Below are 22,890 nucleotides of genomic sequence, written 5' to 3'. Positions count from 1 at the left end.
AAAGAGAGAGAAAATGTGTTACTCTGAGCAATATTAAATCTCTCACAACCAGCAGATACATAAATGGACAGAGAGAGAAACAGATAGATAAACGAACAGACGAACAGATAAATAAACAGATGGGTAGACAGACAGACAGATGGCTAGATAATCAGATGGCTGGATGGACAGACAGATGGCTAGATGGACAGACAGATGGCTAGATAATCAGATGGCTGGATGGACAGATAGAGACATAACAGAAACAATGGATGGAGAGATGGATGGTTGGATGGATGAGAAACAGAAAGACAGGCTGATGGATGGAGAGATGGATGGATGAGAAACAGAAAGACAGGCTGATGGATGGAGAGATGGATGGATAGGCAGAGAGACAGACAGGCTGATGGAGAGACGGATGGATAGACAGACAGGCTGATGGATGGAGAGATAGATGGATGATAGACAGAGGCAGAGACACAGACAGGCTGATGGAGAGATGGATAGCTAGACAGACAGGCTGATGGATGGAGAGATAGATGGATGGATGGACAGAGGCAGAGACAAACAGACAGGCTGATGGATGGAGACAGAAACTGACAGGCTGATGGATGGAGAGATGGATGATGGAGACAGAAACTGATAGGCTGATGGATAGAGAGATGGATGATGGAGACAGAAACTGACAGGCTGATGGATGGAGAGATGGATGTATGGAGACAGAAACTGACAGGCTGATGGATGGAGAGATGGATGTATGGAGACAGAAACTGATAGGCTGATGGATGGAGAGATAGATGGATGCAGAAACTGACAGGCTGATGGATGGAGAGATAGATGGATGCAGAAACTGACAGGATGATGGATGGAGAGATAGATGGATGCAGAAACTGACAGGATGACGGATGGATGGACAGACAGACAGGCTGATGGAGAGATGGATGGACAGACAGAGGCAGAGACTGATGGAGGGATGGCTGGATGGAGAGAAACTGATAGGCTGATGGAGAGATGGATGTATGGAGACAGAAACTGACAGGCTGATGGATGGAGAGATAGATGGATGCAGAAACTGACAGGATGATGGATGGAGAGATAGATGGATGCAGAAACTGACAGGCTGATGGATGGAGAGATAGATGGATGCAGAAACTGACAGGATGATGGATGGAGAGATAGATGGATGCAGAAACTGACAGGATGATGGATGGAGAGATAGATGGATGCAGAAACTGACAGGATGATGGATGGACAGACAGACAGGCTGATGGAGAGATGGATGGATGGAGAGAGAGAACAGACAGGCTGATGGATGGAGAAACTGACAGGATGATGGATGGACAGACAGACAGACAGACAGACAGAGGCAGACAGGCTGATGGAGAGATGGATGGAGGCAGAAACTGACAAGCTGATTGATTGATAGAGAGAGAGAAAGAGAGATGGATGGAGACAGAAACTGACAGGCTGATGGATGGATGGACAGACAGGCTGATGGAGAGATGGATGGATGGAGAGATGGATGGATGGAGAGGGAAACAGACAGACTGATGGATGGAGAGAGATGGATGGATGGATGGATGGATGGATGGATACAGAAACTGACAGGCTGATGGATGAGAGATGGATGGATGCAGAAACTGACAGGATGATGGATGGATGGACAGACAGACAGGCTGATGGAGAGATGGATGGACAGACAGAGGCAGACAAACTGATGGATGGATGGATGGATGGATGGATGGATGGATGGATGGGAGAAACTGACAGGCTGATGGATGGAGAGATGGATGGACAGACAGACAGGCTGAAGGATGGAGAGATGGATGGATGCAGAAACTGACAGGATGATGGATGGATGGACAGACAGAGGCAGACAGGCTGATGGAGAGATGGATAGATGGGTGGAGACAGAAACTGACAAGATGATGGATGGAGAGATGGATGGATGGATGGATGGAGACAGAAACAGACAGGCTGATGGATGGAGAGATAGAGGATGGAGAATGGAAGGATGGAGAGATGGATGGAAGGAGACAGGAACAGACAGACAGGCTAATGGATGGACGGACAGACAGAAACAGACAGACAGGCAGGCTGATGGATGGAGAGACACATGAAGGAAGGAAGGATATTTTACATCATGTCACTCATATTAAAGCTCAGTATTAAAACAGAGTCTCTTCTCTCCTGCACAGTTTTACACTGATGATGTTCACAGAATTCAGAGATTCCAAATGAGACCAAGAACTTAAGACTACAGCAACTCGATCATGTCACATGATCACCGATTCCTGCCTGTCTACACTCGTCTGATGTGGGGTGACTGACGCGGTGTTACCTGCTGAAGATATCTGTCGAGATATTTTCCAGATACTGCAGGGCATCAGCGACCTGGTGCACGGCCTCTTCCCTCCTCAGGTCCTGCTGGATCAGTGGCACAGAATAAACCTGGCCCTCCAGATGGTACTTCTGAGTCATCCTATATACACACACACACACACACTTACCTCACCACTGACCTCTTCAAAAATACAGAATAAAATGCATCAGCACCAAATATTGGTTGTCTGTGTCCCTGGTTACTAATAATTATTATTATCAGCTCAGGAAAAAAAAAAAAACCATATTGATCGATCCCTAATTTTATCAGATGGCAAAAGAAACTAGACTGCATTTCCACAGAGAAAATGCAAAGTGTGCTTGCTGAGCTGTAGCAGAACAGCTATCATGCTAGCATGCTAATGCCTAGCATGCCAACATGCTAACAGCTAGCATACTAATAGAGAATGCTAGCTGTTAGCATGTTATAACATGCTAATGATTAACATGCTATTTGTTAAAATTTTAACACTAAGGCTAATATGCTGACAGCTATCATGCTAACAGGCTAACACGCTAATGGCTAGTATGTTAACTTTTAGCATGCTAACAGCTAACATGCTCAGGCGAACTCGCTAACAGCAAACATGTGAATTCTGCATGCTACCATGCTAATCCTAACATGTTAACAGCTCTCATGATAACATGCCAACAACTCGCGAGCTAACAGCAGGCATGATATCGTAATGGGTAACATGCTAACAGCTAGCATGGTAACACATAAATGCTTATATGCTAATTGCTATCGTGTGTGCGTGTAAGTATTCCTAACAAAGTGGCCATTGAGTTGAAGTTGATTTGCTGTCAAAGTCTCGAATGAGCAGATCCTTGCCAAATGCACCATCATCTATGGGGGAAGGGAGGGATGACTCAGGTGGGGTTTACATTAGACCGTATCAGTGGATCATCAGATTAACGTTTTTAAAACGATTAGCGTGCACACAGCAATGCCAATACACGATTCACATGCACACAGCAACGCCAATACACGGATACGCTCGGCTCCGCAGGCATCCTGCGCTCCAAATCACTCCGCCCTGAACAGCGAGTGCCCTCTGGAGGGTGCGCACTCCGGCCCTGCGCAGCTCACAGAGCGCGCGAGTGAAGCACACGAGCAGTGATTTGGGACTGAGCCGCTGTGTGTGTGATCCCAGTGCATGTCGGGCATGCGCGTCACTTACCACTTGCAAGTGGAAGGATGGCAAGCCTAAAGACAATCATAACTACACAATGGGCAGTATTTGCATCAGTATTTTCATGCTTTTATACTCTTTAATGAAAGGTGATACAAGGCGGAAGTCCGCGCCGTTTTTCAGCAGTCGCGTCACATGACCAACGCCAGCGAATCAGGAAGGTGGATGTCACAGTGACGTTGTCCAATGACGACGTCAGCTAGAGCTCAGCACAGCGTATCCGCGTATTCTCAATGTTTACACAGCGCCGGACCACACACGATCTGGATTGAATACGTGGACCCTGGCGGATTCCCGTTTCCCGGCGTTTCCAGGCGTTTTAATGTAAACGGACAGTGCATCCGCAAAGAAAACGAGACAGATACGGTCTAATGTAAACTTGGCCTCAGTCAAGCTTCCATTGATTAGCGGCAAAATGGAGAAAAAAATGGACGGATGAAAGGCAAAGACAAAGACGAGTGCGGGTCAGAACCGGTATCATGTGTGTGATGGTGATTTGGCCTGAGGTGCCGTATGAAGTTTGGTGGATGTGTGCAAAACTCCATTCATTTGAATGGGGCCAAAAATCAATGGAAGCCTATGGAGGTAAAAAGAGATGCGTGAAAACCAAGGAAAAGACAAGTGCAGGTCTCAGATGAGGGGATGGATCTGTGCGGGGACTTGGCCTGAGGCATCAAGTGAAGTTTCTTGAAGTTTGGTCACTTGGTTAAAAAAAAAAAAAATTGATGGAGAGTGAAAGTTTTTCTCCTGAAACACCATTCATTTTCAATGGGGCCAAAAATCAATGCAAGCCTATGGAGGAAAAAGGGATGAGCAAAAAGAAAGGAAAAATATGAGTGCGGGTCAGAACCGATTGCATGTATGTGTCGGGGGAGTTGGCCTGAAGTATCACATGAGGTTTGGTGCATCTGCGATGGAGCGTGTCCGAGTAGGACGATTCGATTCATGAGCCCTATTCATTCTCTATGAGAAAAAAACAAAAGAAAAAATGACAAGAACAAGAGAACGGGCACGTTGATCCAAAAGCTGTATACAAGCACACTACACCACTTCGGGCCAGACATCTCAGAGTTGGAACGGTGTCTCCATCTCGAATGCCCTAGGAGGAGTAGTGGATCCAAAAAACATGTCGGAATAAGGCAGAATACGGTAAGTAAATTTAAGAACAACAATAGCACGGCTCAAAATTCGCAGTGGCCCGGTCACCCGAGGCGACTTAATTTGTCATTTGGCGGGTAATTCCTGTAACTAGCCAGCCCAGCTGGCTAAAAAAATATATGAAGCGAAGATTCAGACACACTGTCAACTAAAGCCGCAACATATTAAGCGTATGCCGTGTCTGTGTTAATCGATGTGTTTATCGGCAGGACGGAAACTACCGAAGAACTCCGACTCATATCGTGTACAAGTCAGGCTGTCGGGTTTTTCACTACTGAGCATGCATATAACGCATCTTGTTGAATATCGCGGTAATCACGTTATCAAATTCAATAGATGTGGCCACATTATCGCCCGTTTAAACACGCGTTTTTGTTGTTGTTTACATCTACATCTGCCAAAGCTACGTTGCGATGTGGAACTTTCTGAAAGGTGTACAGAAACCGCCAGAGACGGGGACAAAGCAACCTCGGTCTGAAGAGGAGAAAAAGGCCGCTGATAAAGCGTACGAGAAGGAGAAACGACAAAGGACTTATAAGCAAACGTGGGAGCAGGGTAGGCCTTGGCTGCGATACGATTTTTATGGAATAATTAATTTTTTTCAAGTTGATTCCTAGTCAATATGAAGCTCCTAATGCTTTCTCTCTCATAAATGGTTAAATACAGACATTTTGAGTGCTATCGTCATGATGGTAAGTATATTTGTTTTCAATACTCATACACCAAGTTACCAAGTTTTCCAATATATTATTATTTGTTGATATTATATTATGGTGCTCTGTGTTGTTCTCATTTACGTATTTAACAACAGGATCAAAATACTCGGGTCTTGAAATAAATGCACATTAGTCATGAACAATGGTAACTACTCTCTTTTGTTTTATTTTTGACAGAAGTAAAATTCATACATGAACAAATTTTGGCGAGTTGATTTTCTGTTTGGCGAGTTACTTTGGAAGGGAACTAGTCCGGCTGGCTGATGAAAAAATATATGAATTTCTAGGCCTGAATAGTGTGCTTGCCTTTGAACAAACAAACATGATATTGGCATTACACATCAGTCATCGGTCGCTCTGCTCCCTCAATATCAGCAGTGTCATTTACCAGCCGTTTTAAAAACCGATACCAACTTATCAGCAATTAGCTCATATCAGCTGATAATATCGAAATGCTGACTTATCGGCCAAACGCGACTGGATTGTATCATGGTCCTGGAGAAATTACATTTTGTTCCAAGGTTTTTTTTTTTTAAATGGTAGTCCATTGTGTCTGATGATGACCTAGGTGTTTAGCATTTGTTTGCTTGCGTTCAAAATAAAATTACAACCGCATTTTTCACATATAATGTTCGACACCAGCTGCCCATTAGCCTGGCTAACGCGACTTCAAAGCTCTGCGAGCATTTGGTCTGGCCAAGCTATTAAGCCAAACCGTTTCCCAGAGCCCGTGGTTGACCTGCCTCCCTGAAATGCCTCAGTTTGCTACTGGTCGAAGCCAGAAAAGGCTGTGATGAAGCTTAAACCAATCACATCACTCTTTCCTCTGACATATGTGACGCGACGGGGCTAACTGGTAGATTAAACTCTTACCGAAGCCGGTCAGGAGCAAGGCGAAAGCGTCCTTCCTTTCAATAAATACCTCCAGGGCTGCTCTTTGCTCCGTTTTCAATGAGAACTTCCCGTTGAATGCTTTCAATACAGCATCTACCGCTGTGTCAAAGGCTTGCCGCTGCTCCATGTTCGTGATGTGAATGAAGCGCTTCCGGCATAGATTCTGTAAACAATCTATGGCTTCCGGTCGCAGTTCTACTACGTCACTGTCTTGAACACGCCTCTACCCAGGGCTGTTGGAGATGCTCAAAGTTGATTGGTTCCCGATTTTTCGGGAGCTTGGAAATGCTGTAGATAGCTTGCCTGGCCAGACTAAGCTCGCAACAGGCCCTCGTGTTGCGTCACGCTTAGGATGGGCGGGCCCAGGCTAGCTGCCAATGACATGACTTGTGTTTTCTCCAACATTCCTCCTCCCTTGTACCTAATACACGACCATCACATCACATCACAGCCACCTAAGTGCAAACCTCCAGCTAGCAATTCCCAGCTTCTCAGGCCTGTCACCGTCACTGTTGGTTCATCGCCTTAGGTCTTCCTACACCTCCATACCTCGAACAGTAAGGCCCTGTCCACACGAGTACGTTTTTGTCGAATCCGCATAAATACTTTATCGTTTCGGCCTCGCGTCCAGACGGAGCTGGCTTTTTCGAGGTGTGAAACCGGTATTTTTTGAAAACGGGTCCCAGAGTGGGAAAATCCAAAAACGCCGGACAGCCCGGAGTCGTCTGGACGGCGAAGCAGAATTTTTCAGAAACGATGACGTATAAATCCCGCCCCTCTAACCTTTAACCTCAGCTGCCGCCGCTAGACGCATCATAACAACAACAACAACAACAACGGCGGACTACAGGCTTGTGCTCGTACTGCAGAAACAACTCAGTCTATTACGGCTGCTACAACAAAACCTTCTGCTTTTATATTACTGCGAGGAGCAACAAAACTTCTTGTGTTATGAGCTTGTTTTGTAAACAGCGCGTGGCCTTTATACGCATGCTCCATGGCTTCTCTTCCGGTTTTAGTGTATTGGTGTGGTGGCGTCACAGCACCACATACAGGCCTGGCATATGTACTACAGCGTTTTGGGTCGTTTCCAGTGAATCGAAATGACGCCGTGTTTACGGAGATTTTTTTTCAAATGACAGCGTATTGGGTGAGGCCGCGTACTCGTGTGGACAAGGCCTAAGTCAGGCCCTTTACTGTCATGCCTCTCTGGACTTAAGAGCTTGTATTCCGAAGGCACAAAAGACTGTGATGACTGGGAAGCACCAAAGCTGCCCTGCATTGTTCTCTAATTGGATGGCTCTGTTGCTCATTGACTTTGTAAAACTCGGTTCATCCAAGCACTAAGATGCCTGACTCAACCATTGTACGGCTTGAGTAAGACGGCGCCTCCCTGCTGCCAAAGGCACTCTATTGTCCGTGCCCTGGACCGTGGCCCTTACCGGGTGCCGTCAGCCGGTGCCAGCTGAGCCGTGGTCTCGTCTGAGGCAGGGTCGTCATTCCCTGTAGCAGTGATATATCACTAATAGATGACTTGTAACCACGTGATCAAAACGTGCTACATCATGACGGTGGAAATACAAAGCAACTCGGATGGCAACTGCTGAAAGCGTGTCTGTAAACAATGCTGAATTTTCTCATTATTACCACAATTTGAACAGTCGAGCGAAGATTCGAGACAAAAAGAAGATAGATATGTGCGGTTTTGACCCATATTATTTTAAAAAGTCAGAGTTTTCTGAAAATAAGACGCTTCTACCAACCATCGAGTACCCAGATATCGCATTCTATCTGGTTTGGCTGCCAAAGAATCAAGTCTGACCTTGGACAAAACATAGCCCGCTTTCTGAGTGAATGCCCAGTCTGGATTGTTCCTATCGGATAATTTTGCTGGCGCTCCTAGAAGCAAAATCATAATACACGTTAAAATTATAACAATGATTGAGTGAACATGACAAGAGAACACTCATTTCATAGCAAGGTTCAAGCAACACGAAATAAAATTCTTCCATGATATTATCGAGAAAGCTTTTGAATCTCACCGGAGATAAAACGATCACTGCAAACATGAGCTGTTTTGGTTTTAGCCTCTGTTAGATCAGCCCTGCTGGTGGTGTTGTTCAGCTGTGCTCGTCTTCTCTCCGTACTAAGCCTCAGAGTTTCCTCACGCTCTTTCCGAATCACGGACGGAATTCTAAAAAATCGGAACGTGCCACGGTCACGAGTACTGTTGTGACCACAACCGTATACAGCACGAAGATACGGCAGAGCTAAAAGAACGCTTAAAGAAGTGAGAAAACAAAGAGCGATGTGCATGCGTGACTATGTTTTGTATGGAATGTCGCTTGATCCCACATTTGTATATCCACCAACATGGCCGACATCCAGGTTTCTATTTTGCTTTGACGTCACTTGCAAGTCAAGGATAATAACATGTGGGATATTCCACCGAATGGGTGCCATTTGCTCATTGTACCACTCCCAAATTAAGCTTAATTTGTTATATATCTTTTCAACACAGATTATAACAACACACATATTTAGCTATTCAAAATGTGTACTGGTCAACCTCAGGCTACGTTACAAGGTTTGGAAGTCAAAGATGGCTGCATTTTTTTCAGTCCTATTACCAAAACTCTGAAAGTAACAGGACTGAGTTTTTAGCCTAGGATTAGCTAATACATGGAATAAAGCCACATGGCGTCATCGCTAATAGCATGACCACACTTAGCACATTCTAGTGATTTACCAAAAATCTGTATTTTTAAAATAAACAAATATCTTCTAAGAAATAATTGAAGTAACAGGACAGTATGTTGACATTGACCTTATCAAAGTAAAAAAAAAAAAAATCATCAAATATACAGAAAAGTAAATGAGAGAACTAACTTTTGCTCTTCCCATGGCCTTCAGAAGACACAACTGATGTAACTTCCTGTTGAGCATGTGATTTATGGAATGTTCCAAATTTGTCAGATGGGGTAATATGTTTGGGTAACAGGACTGAGTGAAAACCCAGGGACACGAGTAAAATGTGTATTTTAACTAAGATATTGTGGATTTCTTATGAAAAAAGATATATTTAAACCATGGTAGGATATGGAGTCACACAACAGTGCAAAAGAAATACTGTTTCTGAAGGATTTTAATCATAATATTTCATAGTTAAGTATAAAGTTAGAGTGCGGGGACAGCTAACACATGCTATTTTTCAGTGTTTTAGGTAGTTTTTATTAATCCTTACAATTCTCATTTCATTATCTCTAGCCGCTTTATCCTTCTACAGGGTCGCAGGCAAGCTGGAGCCTATCCCAGCTGACTACGGGCGAAAGGCAGGGTACACCCTGGACAAGTCGCCAGGTCATCACAGGGCTGACACATAGACACAGACAACCATTCACACCTACGGTCAATTTAGAGTCACCAATTAGCCTAACCTGCATGTCTTTGGACTGTGGGGGAAACCGGAGCACCCGGAGGAAACCCACGGGGAGAACATGCAAACTTCGCACAGAAAGGCCCTCGCCTTTCTTCGCCTTCACCTCGCTGGGCTCGAACCCAGGACCTTCTTGCTGTGAGGCGACAGTGCTAACCACTACACCACCGTGCCACCCCGGTTACAAATATAAAATTGTTTAAAAGATTTTTGTTAAAAAGTGGGCATGTCCCTGCATGAGGATGAATCTTATTTCATTCCTTCTTGAGAATGGAACCATTTTGTCGAGTCAGGTTTTGGGTAAACTGACATTTTTCTATCGTTGTACCAGCACCGTGTGTTCATACAGTTCATATGTTACAAGTTTACAAGCTGACACATAGACACAGACAACCATTCACACTCACATTCACACCTACGGTCAATTTAGAGCCACCAGTTAACCTAACCTGCATGTCTTTGGACTGTGGGGGAAACCGGAGCACCCGGAGGAGGTGCTCTTGCTGCGAGGCGACAGCGCTAACCACTACACCACCGTGCTGCCCCTAATCCTTACAATTATATATCTTAAATTTGAAATCAGATCAATGTGCAGGACATTCTGCGTAATAAAGAAATTTATTTTAAAGTACATTTATACATATAATTTTCTAGGGACGGAAATGGCACTGATTCGGTGGAATGCAGGGGTGATAGCGTTCCGGCGTGCCGCGCCGGATTTCCGGCGCGCCGTGGCTGGGGAAAAAAAAAAAAAAAATCTAGTTCGCCCATTGTCCTGTGTCATTCTGAGATGCGCAGATAGACAGTAAAGGGAAAATTCCCTTTACTGTCTATCTGCGCATCTCAGAATGACACAGGACAATGGGCGAACTAGATTTTTTTTTTTCCCCAGCCACGGCGCGCCGGAAATCCAGCGCGGCGCGCCACGCCGGAACACTATCACCCCTGGGAATGGCTCATGTCCACTACTCACTATACATCCATCCAATGTTCCAATGTATACAAGCTATATCGAGAAATAGCAATAAAATCACTTAAGGTGTTACATTATTTGTTTTTTTTTAATTTATTTATGCTCAGGGTGGCACCTTTCCTCACTGCCTGCTTTTTATTCTCAGATATATAAACAATATTTTGTAAGAAATACTTCCTTTCATGTTCACCATCAGTCTGTGTTTTGAAATAACAGATTAATCATCATGTGATACCGTAAAACCGTGATATTTGTAGAATCGGTTATCATACCGTCAAGCTTTTTAACCGCTGTACTGACGTTTCGAGGAGTTTTTCCTCAAAAATAACAGTCACCGAGAGTCACGTGACCAGGGGAGACAAACAGACATTTCCTCTATCTTACTAATTAATCAGCTGACTAATAAACGTTGTTATCGAAAGCGTGTGTCGCAGAAAAGCGACAGGTTTTGTCGCTTTGTTGTTGTTTTTCCCCCCCAGTAGTGCAAACAGCTAGCTAGCTAACTTAGCTAAAGCTAACCAAAAGACGAAGGTCGGTTCTGTTCAGAAAAGAAAAATAAACCTACAATTTTTTAACCAAATAAAACCTCGGGAAACATTTACCTGCCCATTTAGAGAAGAGTCGAGCTCCAAACTTTAAAACAAAACAATTTTCTTTCTTCGCATCACAAACTGAAGAAATCTTCCAGATCAAAACTTCCGCGTTTCTTGGTCACATGACCGGGATTAGAACTAGCTGTTGATTTAAAATAGCAGATTCGTCACGGCTGTACAACTATTGTTCAAACTTTATTTGAACAAAGGAGTGTTTATCTATCGTTATTGCAATTAAAATTTTTTAATTTCTTATCTAAATTAATCTATTATTATTATTATTATTATCTGTTCAACCATTTCACATTCAACATCCCTTCACTTTACTCAAACAAAATGAGAAATATGCTGTTATTATTATCCCATAGGGTGTATTCTGTATATATAAATATGGATCTCATGTGAGGGCAGCACGGTGGTGTAGTGGTTAGCGCTGTCGCCTCACAGCAAGAAGGTCTGGGTTCGAGCCCCGTGGCCGGCGAGGGTTTCCTCTGGGTGCTCCGGTTTCCCCCACAGTCCAAAGACATGCAGGTTAGGTTAACTGGTGACTCTAAATTGACTGTGAGTGTGAATGGTTGTCTGTGTCAGCCCTGTGATGACCTGGCGACTTGTCTAGGGTGTACCCTGCCTTTCGCCCGTAGTCAGCTGGGATAGGCTCCAGCTTGCCTGCGACCCTGTAGAATGGGGTAAAGCGGCTAGAGATGGGGAGATGAGTGTTGGAAAAAGTGAACACACAGGCACATGTGATTTTTTTTTTAAATGTTTAACTGTCCAGTTTCAGTGAGATGGATTCACTTTAGCCTCCAATTCCTGACCCCGATTTGGTCTTCTGCTGTTATAACCGGTCCACATCAAGGTTTAAGTGGTTATTTGAGTTACCATAATTTTCCTGATAGCTCAAACCAGTCTGGTCTTTCGTCTCTCATCAATACAGTGTTTCTGCCCCCAGATCTGCTGCTAAGTGAGGTTTTTATTGTTGTTGTTTGTTTGTGCAACATTCTCTGTCATCTTTAGGCCTGGTGATGAGTTTTATGATCTTGCTTTCCATGTCAGAGTAGCTAAGACTCAAGGTTCCATACCCTCCCCATAGCTCAGTGTCCTGGTCTCCAGGTGGTGGTGTGGGTCCAAACCTCACTTCTGACAGCTATTTGTTTCTCATTAGAAATCTGAACAAACATTCAGAATGAATGCTCCTTTGCCTCGCAAACAACAGAAACTTCCCATGAGCTGCTTCTGTAAAAATTTTCTTATGCATGGTTCTATATGGTATGTGAGAGGACCGTGTGTCACCACACCCAAAGCACTTTTTACCAACATTAAAAGTTGGATCATGATGAGGTAAGCATCCTCGGGCCCAGAACAGTGTGAGCACAGGCTGGCAGGATTGTATCAACAGGGCACAAGCTTACATGGGCATGGTACAAGTATGCCTTAAGGAGCATAGACAGCCACATGGTTATGTCAGAATGGCCGAGCGGTCTAAGGCGCCAGACTCAAGGTTTGATACCTTCCAGATAGCTGAGTGTTCTGGTCTCCAGATGGAGGCGTGGGTTCAAATCCCACTTCTGACAAATGTTTATATTTGGTTGCCAAAGAATTTATTCTCTGACTCTCAAACAAACAACAGAAACTTGATGTGAGCACCCTTTGCTTGCACAGTTCATGAAGCATGTTTGTTTAAAACAACCTGCTACTTTTGGTCCCCCAAATTAGGCAGATTGCAAAAAGACCTCCTAGGAACTTTTGTCCTGTCGTTAACTGTCCCGTTTCAGTGAGTCTGTGCACACTTTAGACTCACATACCTAGATTCCTGCTCTTGGCTGAAAGGAATGAAACTAGATGTGGTCTTTTGTTGTTGTAGCCCATCAGATTCAAGGTTCAACATGGTGCATGTTCTGAAATGCTTTTCTGCTCACCCCGACTGTAATGAGTGGTTATATGCGTTATATCGGTCTTCCTGATGGCTTGAACCAGCTACTCTGAGCTCTCTCAGTATGGTGTTTCTGGCCATAGAACTACTGCTAACTGGATATTTTGTGGGTTTTTATTTTATTTTATTTACTGTAGCTTTTCGGGTTACATCAGCCAGTCTGGAAATTCTCCTCTGACCTCTATCATCATCAATGCATTGTAGAATTGCTTTTATCTGTTTTTTTTTGTTTGTTTTTGTTTTTTCGTGATTACTCTCAAGACAGATGTGCTGTCCACATTGGGTTCCATTCCTGCCAGCCAAGAACAGGAACCTTAGAATCAAGAACAAGTTCCTATTAAAATGGTCAGTGAGTGTATGTACAGTCCAGTATGTCAGGGTGGTGTGGTGGTGCGGCATTTATGCGTGGTCTTCCTTCTGTCCATGTGAATTTCCTCCCACCTCACAAAAGCATGCTGGTAGGTGGATTGGCGATGCCAAACTGCTCATAAGAACAGACTGATCGGTGATGATGTTAACTGTGTGACTTACTGTACAGGCTGACTAGAGCTCATCTCATCTCATTATCTCTAGCCGCTTTATCCTTCTATAGGGTCGCAGGCAAGCTGGAGCCTATCCCAGCTGACTACGGGTGAAAGGCGGGGTACACCCTGGACAAGTTGCCAGGTCATCACAGGGCTGACACATAGACACAGACAACCATTCACACTCACGGTCAATTTAGAGTCACCAGTTAACCTAACCTGCATGTCTTTGGACTGTGGGGGAAACCGGAGTAAACCCACACGGACAACATGCAACCTCTGCACAGGAAGGCCCTTGCCGGCCACAGGGCTCGAACCCGGACCTTCTTGGTGTGAGGCAACAGCGCTAACCACTACACCACCGTGCTGCCCCAGAGGAAATGTCATTTGAGGAAATGCCAGATAGCATATATTCATCTGTGTGTGTCTGTCTGTCTCTCTGTCTGCCTATCTGTCTCTCTGCGTGTCTCTGTGTGTGTGTGTCTCTCTCTCTCTCTCTCTGTCTGTCTGTCTCTCTCTGTCTGGGCCAGTAGGAAGTTAGGAAATCAGATGATAGACTCCTCTCCTCTGATAGCCCTCTACCCCCTGACTGTATTCACCGTCAGTCTGAGCGATTCTTGACCGTGCGTCACTGCGTCACACGTGAAACCCCGCCTCCGCGTGTGCTTATGTTTTGACGTTCTCGCATCAGCACCATCTCGCGCATCCTTTCCTCCGGAGGCGGAGGCGGGAGTTTTTCCTCCCTCTCTCCCTCTCTCTCTCTCTTTCCACTGAGCGCGCGCGCAGCAGCCCGATTCCGTTCCCCGTGCTCGGCGCGCGTCTCGGTCCGGCAGCAGCATGTCGAGCCTGTTGGAGAACCCTCTCCAGGCGGTGATCTACCTGAAGGAGCTGACGACCATCGTTCAGAACCAGCAGGGCCTCATTCAGACCCAGCGGCGTCGCATTGACACGCTGGAGCGCAAACTCAAGGAGCTGTCTGGAGAAAACCGGCGGCTCCACCACGACGCCACACACCGGCATCCCTCCCGGCCGCATCCGCCCCCTCACACCTCCTCCGCTTTGGCCAGCAGGGACGGGACGCCCCCTCCTCTGCGGACCCCGGTGACTCAAACCGAGTGCCAAACCCCGCATGACATGCAGCTGGTTCCAGCTGTGCCCAGAGCTGCAAGCATGGACTCGTCCACAGAGGACGCGGACGCAGGCGCGCGCTGCCGGTCCCTGGTGCCCCAGATGTCAACCGCGCTGTGTCGGACCAGCCCAAGGAATTCCGAGTAAGTCCTGTCAGTCAGTGGTGCATGCACTAAGCTCTGAAGTGGACAACTGGTACTGATGACGCCACGCCACCAGGATTACATAACGACACTGTGTTATTGTTTTACTCTATTTTATATTCATATCTATACAGTATCTATCTATATATATATAATGTTGCACGCGCAAAAGGGGCTTTTCTCCTGCGCAACTCGTCTTAACCAAAAGACAGACAGACAAACAAATAAACAAACAAACATTTCTATAAATGCCATATTATAATAAGAACAACCACTAAGAAGTAATAATAATAATGCATATCACTATGAAATGTGGGCGGCACGGTGGTGTAGTGGTTAGCGCTGTCGCCTCACAGCAAGAAGGTCCGGGTTCGAGCCCCGTGGCCGGCGAGGGCCTTTCTGTGTGGAGTTTGCATGTTCTCCCCGTGTCCGCGTGGGTTTCCTCTGGGTGCTCCGGTTTCCCCCACAGTCCAAAGACATGCAGGTTAGGTTAACTGGTGACTCTAAATTGACCGTAGGTGTGAATGTGAGTGTGAATGGTTGTCTGTGTCTATGTGTCAGCCCTGTGATGACCTGGCGACTTGTCCAGGGTGTACCCCGCCTTTCGCCCGTAGTCAGCTGGGATAGGCTCCAGCTCGCCTGCGACCCTGTAGAACAGGATAAAGCGGCTAGAGATAATGAGATGAGATGAGATCACTATGAAATAAACATCAATGCAACATCTTTCCGATATAGTTCCCAAGCCACTCTGATCCCACTGACTCCTATAAACAAGTCAAAGAGAAATCTGAGGACATGCATCACTCACCCTTTCAACCTGTTAGTGAAAAATCAATAGAAAGACAAAACAATAGCTCCACATCTAAAGCTCATCTCATCTCATTATCTCTAGCCGCTTTATCCTGGGTACACCCTGGACGAGTCGCCAGGTCATCACAGGGCTGACACATAGACACAGACAACCATTCACACTCGCATTCACACCTACGGTCAATTTAGAGCTACCAGTTAGCCTAACCTGCATGTCTTTGGACTGTGGGGGAAACCGGAGCACCCGGAGGAAACCCATGCGGACAACATGCAAACTCTGCACAGAAAGGCCCTCGCCGGCCACAGGGCTCGAACCCGGACCTTCTTGCTGTGAGGTGACAGTGCTAACATATAGGAACCATTATTTTATTCACTCATTTTCTATGCCGCTGGAGCCAGTCCTACTGGGCGAGAGGTGGGGTACACCCTGGACAGAAAGAGACTCAGCTTCACACTCAGATTCACACCTATGGGCGTTTTAGAATAGCCAGTTGAACTAATTTGCATGTTTTTGGACTGTAGGAGGAAACCAGAGCACCTGGAAGAAATCCACGCATGCACTAGGAGAACATGCAAACTCTACACAGTCAACCAGAAGGTTCAAACGTACAGTAGAACCTGCTTGCTTATGAGGCGACAGAGCTCACCACTGCACCAACACATTATTTCCTAAAATAGCCTACATACTGTATATTCATATTGAGGAAATGTGAAAGTTTCAGGGTATACGCTCACTGGCGACTTTATGAGGAACACCCATACATCCACCTGCTGTTTGATGCAGTTCTCTAATCAGCCGATCCCTTGATTGACAGCAGCACGATGCATCAGATCATGCAGATACAAATCAAGAGCTTCAGTTCATTAATGTTCACAATGTTCAAACATCAGAAGGGGAAAAATTGTGATCTAACAGTGAAGTGTGACTTTCTTCCTTTCTTTCACTGCGGCATGGGTGTTGGTCTGAGCCAGATGAGTATTTTTGGTTTGAGTATTTCAGAAACTGCTGATCTCCTCCTGGGGTTTTCACACACACACAACAGTCTCTAGAGTTTACACAGAATGGTGCGTAAAACAAAAAAACACTGAGTTGAGTGAGTGACAGTTCTGTGGGTGGAAACAAACGCCTTGTTGATAAGAGAGGTCAGAGATCAGAAAATGGCCAGATTGAGCAGTTCAAGCTGCCAGAAAGGAACTCATATAGTAACTCATATAATCACTCTTTATAACCGTGGTGAGCAGAAAAGCATCTCAGCATGCAACAGCAGGACAGAAGAGCACATTGGATTCCACTCCTGTGAAGAACAGGAATCTTAGAATCAAGAACAAGTTTCTATTAAAGTGGCTGCTGAGTGTGTATTTTTCATTTTACTGTATTTGTTCATCTGGACACAGATTGTGACGCCCTGGTTAATTTATGGATCCCCAGGGATGGGAGATTTGTGAGGAATAAAATGCTCTTACGTGAAAATAATCAATGATGGAGTGATGCGCTGTGACTTGACACAAAGCGGAGATACTTTTCCCACCGTGAAGCTGATTATTTTCCCCCTGCCCCCAAGTGTTTTATTCCTTCAGAGGGTCCATAAAGTTACTGCAGGGCCTCACAAAGTATTTTATGTCTCTTATACCACAGCAATTTGCCAGCAGTTACATTTTTATAAATTAAAGCTTATCATTCTATCTGTTTATAATTACATTTAATGTGTGAAACGTCCACGAAACATGTTCCTGTCATCAGTTAGGTTATAGCAGCTATAAACGGTCTTTCTCTCTCATCTCTCTGTCTTTCTTTCAGTTGATGTTAATAAGACGATAAAAACACAATCATGTTACGGATAAATTATAAACTCTTTTGTCCTGAAGAATATTTTATAAGAAGCAGAGTTATAGATAATATATCAAAAACGAGATGCTTTTCTTTACCCCAAATTACAATGCATTAGAAGTTCTTCTCCTCCTCCTCCTCCTCCTCCTCCTCCTTCTTCTTCTCCTCCTCCTGCTTCTCCTTCTTCTCCTCTTCCTCCTCCTCCTCCTTCTTCTCCTCCTCTTTCTTCTTCTCCTCCTCCTTCTCATCCTCCTCCTCTTTCTCCTCCTCCTCCTTCTTCTCCTCCTTCTCCTCTTCCTCCTTCTTCTTCTCCTCTTCCTCCTCCTTCTTCTTCTCCTCCTCCTTCTTCTTCTCCTCCTCCTCCTCCTTCTTTTCCTCCTCCTCTTCCTCATTCTTCTTCTCCTCCTCTTCCTCCTTCTTCTCCTCCTCCTGCTTCTCCTCCTCCTCCTTCTCCTCCTCTTCCTCCTTCTTCTCCTCCTCCTCCTCCTTCTTCTCCTCCTCCTCTTTCTCCTCCTCCTCTTTCTTCTTTCAGCTGTTCCCTTTAGGAGTCCCTACCACAGATAATGTCCCTCCAGCTCCTTCTGTCCTCCATATCATCTTCTGTCACACCAACCATCTTCATGTCCTTTTTCACCACATCCATAAATCTCATCTTTACTCTTCCTCTTTTCCTTCTAACTCCATCTCCAGTGTTCTTTTCCCAATATACCCTGGATCTCTCCTTTGTACATGTCCAAACCATCTCAATCTCGCCTCTCTCAATTTGTCTCCAAGCCGTCCTATATGTCCTGTCCCTCTAATATAATATAATTAGAACAAGAGCATAAATTTATGATGTGAAGCTGGATCTACTGTTAAATCCTTTCTTATAAAAAATGAATCAACACTTTCTGACCAATCAGCATCAAACATTTAATAGTACTTTGGTATAAAGCAAACATACAACATACTGTATATCACAATACGACTTGTATCACAATATCAATGTCTGGTAAGACAGCAGGAAGAATCTTACAAACGATGGTATAAATACAGTATGTTTTTATTTCATGTTCCAGCATCAAAACAAATTTAACATGGAAGAGCATGGAACATAAAACTTTCAGTATCAAATTATTTCAGTGAAATTTTAATGAGGTGCATTTTACTGTAAGTGACTACAAAATCTAAGAAAATTGATTGAAAGTATTTTCAAACTAGCTGACATATTTTACATTTCACCGCTTGAAAAAATGGAAGCTACTACTGTAAAATCCTCCATGGAGAGAAAATAAAACCAAACTGAATCAAACCTAGAAGTAAATGATTATATGTAAAAAAAAAAAATCAAGAACACAGATTAATGGATAAGATCTTAAAAGAGATCCTTCATGGTTTTTTTTTTTTGATAGTAAAGGGTTTTTAGTTCCTTGAATGGATTCTACATGGGTCCCTTTCTGATTCTTCTGTAGGTTTCTCCAGAACAACAACACAGGCATCCCTTCAGGGTTTAAAGCAAGGGTCACCAAACTACAGCCCGCGGGCCAGATCCGGCCCGCCACCCCCCTTTAATCGGCCCCCCAGCCCCTCTGCCCCCCATCACTTGAACCGGCCCTATGAGGCAATCCCCAAAAGTGGTCATGGCCTATTTTTTTAAATTGCTTTTTGGCAAATAATAACATGTCTGCATCTTGTATTTTGTTGATTTTATCAATTAAAATTGATATTTAGTTATAAAATGAACTATTCATATTTTCCAAATTTTCGTCATATGCTCGCAATCAAGCAGTGACAGGCAGCGCACGCACAGAGAACTGTCAGTGTTCAGGACAGCAAAATGGCGAGGGGTAAGCGAAAAGCTGACAGAGAGTGCAGAGTTTTTAAAGAACAGTGGACCACCGATTATTTTTTCGTTCAGTGTAAGGACCGTGCAGTTTGTCTTGTATGTAAAGAAAGTGTGTCGGTTTTCAAAGAATATAATCTGCGTCGTCACTACGAAACCTGCCACAAAGAGTATGCTAGTTTGCGAGGGCAAACAAGAGAAGACAGGATTCGGAGGATGAAATGCGGACTGGCTGCACAACAGAATGTATTCCTTCGCCAAACCCAGATCAACCAGGCTGTTGTCCGAGCTCGCTATAAGGTAGCTCACCTACTAGCTACCCATGGAAAGCCGTTTACTGACAGGGACTTTGTTAAAGTATGCATGCTTGCTGTGGCCGAGGAGGTGTGTCCTGACAAGAAGGATGCGCTCGACGCGGCGAGTCTCTCCGCACCTACTATGACCAGGCGAACCGAAGATTTGGGGGACAACGTGTATGACCAGCTGAATGAGAAAGCGTCAGAATTCAAGTTTTTTGCTTTGGCCATGGATGAGAGCAATGACATGCAGGACACAGCACAACTGCTGTGATCTATTGATCTATTGCTCATATTATTATAATTTCACTGTTTTTTTAAATGTATTTATTTTATAGGCCTATTTATTTGACCTTTATTAAGTGCTGCATACAATTATTATTTATATTATTAATAATATCAACAGGCCTACCTACAATTTATAATTTTCCACTCACCTTTGCCAGTGTCAATCACCTCAACTAGGCAGATGTTTCTTACCTTGACAGCTTTGATGTTATTTTTATTAGAAAACAAATAAATGGAATATCTGTGGTATTTCAAATTAAAACAAAGTGTGAAGACTCGATTACTACTTTTGCAAACCACTAGTAAAGATAAACAAATATGTGCCAGGAATCAAGTGGGGATATAGTAGTGGAGGATATAGTAGTGTGGGTATAGTAGTGTTGATATAGTAGTGGGGATATAGTAGTGTGGATATAGTAGTGGGGATATAGTAGTGGGGATATAGTAGTGTGGATATAGTAGTGGGGATATAGTAGTGTGGGTATAGTAGTGTGGATATAGTAGTGTGGATATAGTAGTGTGGATATAGTAGTGGGGATATAGTAGTGTGGATATAGTAGTGGGGATATAGTAGTGGGGATGGCCGTGCCAGGCTAGTAATCTCTACTACACAATGAGGCCTGCTGGTGGTCATATTTGTCTGGGTCATACAATTCTATGTGATATAACTGACCCGACCCCGGCCCCCCATCACAGTCAGGAACAACAATGTGGCCCCCAGAGAAAAAAGTTTGGTGACCCCTGGTTTAAAGCATCATTGGATAATTCAGGGTTCTAAGTTTAATTCTTCTTAGAAATGTTACTAATTGGGAAAGACTTTGTCGTAATCCAACTAAAGAACCTTTAAAGGTTTTAGATTGACATTATTCCTAAGCGTGAAAAGTGACGTTATGATACACACTCCCCCCAAAAAAAAGCGTTCTTCAAGCATGTCTAAGGGTTCCAAAAAGGGTCATTCTTAACCCTTTTCTGATAGAGAAACTTTCTGTTGTAGGGTTCTATATAGAACCTTTAAGGATTCCCTCAGAACTGAAGAATAACCAAAGGAACCTTAACACCAGGATCAGACTACACAATATTTTTGTCTTTCATGTTGGTCACGATGTTGGATTTGGCAATCATAGCACCATAAATTCTTGCTGTGTCTGGATCGGGAAACTGCAAGCACTACAAGCTTGACCTCAACCAATCATCATTTATGTTCTTGCATGTTTTTGGGAAGGAGGGTCAAGAAATTCTCAATCATGGCTACATGGTCAATGTCAACGAACATGTCGTAGGTGTTGTCAAGCTTGGACAGAAAATACAAGAATTTCTGATATGCAAGGCTTTTTGTTGGGGTGTCATGGGCCATCATCATCATCATCATCATCATCATCTTCCCCTACTGAAGTTCTACACTCCTGAGGGTGCTTCTGTCAAGATTCTATCCAGCAGTCGCTTAAAGTCTGATTTTGGCATCATTATGTGCCATACCTGTTGGGCATCTAATTCCAACAAATTCTTGAACCTAGCCCATTGACTAGACATCACATCACTGTTCTTTGATTATGTCACACTATGAGGCCTGTCCATCATTTCCGACATTCATAATCAGACCTGACGCTAGAAATTTGTCAGCGTTAATAAAATCGTGCCAGAATCTGGCTGAATTTGTGTAATTTGAACTTAGCATGAGGCATTTAAATTTCTTCTTTTTTCTAAGAGTGAAGAGTGAAATGCAATTATGCACTCTTCCAAAAAAAAAGGTTCTTGAAGAGTTCCTCATTGGATAATTAAGGGTTTTGAACCTCCAAGGTTCTCTAAGGTTCTTCTTAAATCCTTTCTAATAGAGTTGTATGGTTTTACACCGAACATTGAAGGGTTCTCCAGAACAATAACCAGAGATTCCTTAAGGGAAGAATGCAGGTCCTTTCATATCATCTCATCATCTCTAGCCACTTTATCCTGTTCTACAGGGTCACAGGCAAGCTGGAGCTTATCCCAGCTGACTACGGGCGAGAGGTGGGGTACACCCTGGACAAGTCGCCAGGTCATCACAGGGTTGACACATAGACAACCATTCACACTCACATTCACACCTACGGTCAATTTAGAGTCACCAGTTAACCTAACCTGCATGTCTTTGGACTGTGGGGGAAACCGGAGCACCCGGAGGAAACCCACGCAGACACGGGGAGAACATGCAAACTCCACACAGAAAGGCCCTTGCCGGCCACGGGGCTCGAACCCGGACCTTCTTGCTGTGAGGCGACAGCGCTAACCACTACACCACCGTGCCTCCCTGAAGGTCCTTTAAGGACTCCTTAAAATAAATATGCATTCTTGGTGTAGGTTTTTTTTCCTTTTTTTTCTGAAACCCTTTCTAATAGGAAAGCAGTGTTGAAAGGTTCTACAAGATTTTCCAGAAGTAGTAGGGGTTTTAGATTTAAGAGCAAAGAGTGATATGTACCTCCTGTATATACTATTTTAAAAAGGTTCTTCATGGAGTTCCTCATGGATTCATTAGATAAATAACGGGCCTTAGCTTCCAAAAAATGGTTCTTCATCCCTTTCTGATAGATAACCCTTGTTGTAGGGTTCTACAAATAATAACAAAAAAAAAACCTTTCAGGGTTTCATGTTTCTTCTTTTTTTTCTGAGAATTAAGAGTGAAATGTAACCGTATGCTTTTACACAGAGTTCCTTAGAGATTCACTGGAAAATTAAGCGTTCTTTTTCTCCAAAGTTCATGTTTCTTGAACTCCTTCCAACAGGAAAACACTGTTTCAGGGTTCTACAGAGAATCTTTCAGGGT

At 44.2% G+C, this 22,890-nt stretch overlaps 2 protein-coding genes and 1 non-coding gene across 4 annotated transcripts in view; 2 read left to right on the top strand and 1 right to left on the bottom strand.

The window, feature by feature from the left end:
* wash1 (WAS protein family homolog 1) overlaps positions 1 to 11,447 on the bottom strand; it is a 39,704-nt gene extending 28,257 nt beyond the window's left edge. The window contains exons 1-3 of one of the 2 annotated variants that reach the window (XM_060923271.1): positions 11,334 to 11,447; positions 8,365 to 8,516; positions 2,321 to 2,461 (exon numbers count right to left, since the gene is read on the bottom strand). In XM_060923271.1, the coding sequence (XP_060779254.1) occupies positions 2,321 to 2,460 (140 nt within the window). In that variant the 5' untranslated portion in view covers position 2,461; positions 8,365 to 8,516; positions 11,334 to 11,447. The remainder of the gene's footprint in view (positions 1 to 2,320; positions 2,462 to 8,364; positions 8,517 to 11,333) is intronic. The other variant, XM_060923269.1, reaches the window with a different exon arrangement.
* A 1,337-nt stretch (positions 11,448 to 12,784) lies between these two features.
* Positions 12,785 to 12,895, top strand: trnal-caa (transfer RNA leucine (anticodon CAA)). Its single transcript has 2 exons — positions 12,785 to 12,822; positions 12,850 to 12,895. It is a non-coding gene; the product is annotated as a tRNA-Leu (tRNA).
* A 1,720-nt stretch (positions 12,896 to 14,615) lies between these two features.
* Positions 14,616 to 22,890, top strand: part of iqsec3b (IQ motif and Sec7 domain ArfGEF 3b) — a 127,155-nt gene continuing 118,880 nt past the window's right edge. The window contains exon 1 of the mRNA XM_060923264.1: positions 14,616 to 15,049. Coding sequence (XP_060779247.1) covers positions 14,616 to 15,049 — 434 coding nt within the window. The remainder of the gene's footprint in view (positions 15,050 to 22,890) is intronic.

This window comes from Neoarius graeffei, chromosome 6 (genome assembly GCF_027579695.1).
Source record: "Neoarius graeffei isolate fNeoGra1 chromosome 6, fNeoGra1.pri, whole genome shotgun sequence".
In the NCBI taxonomy this organism is placed as follows: domain Eukaryota; kingdom Metazoa; phylum Chordata; class Actinopteri; order Siluriformes; family Ariidae; genus Neoarius; species Neoarius graeffei.
Note: the sequence above shows the minus strand (reverse complement) of the source record. Positions and strands in the feature narration are given on the sequence as shown.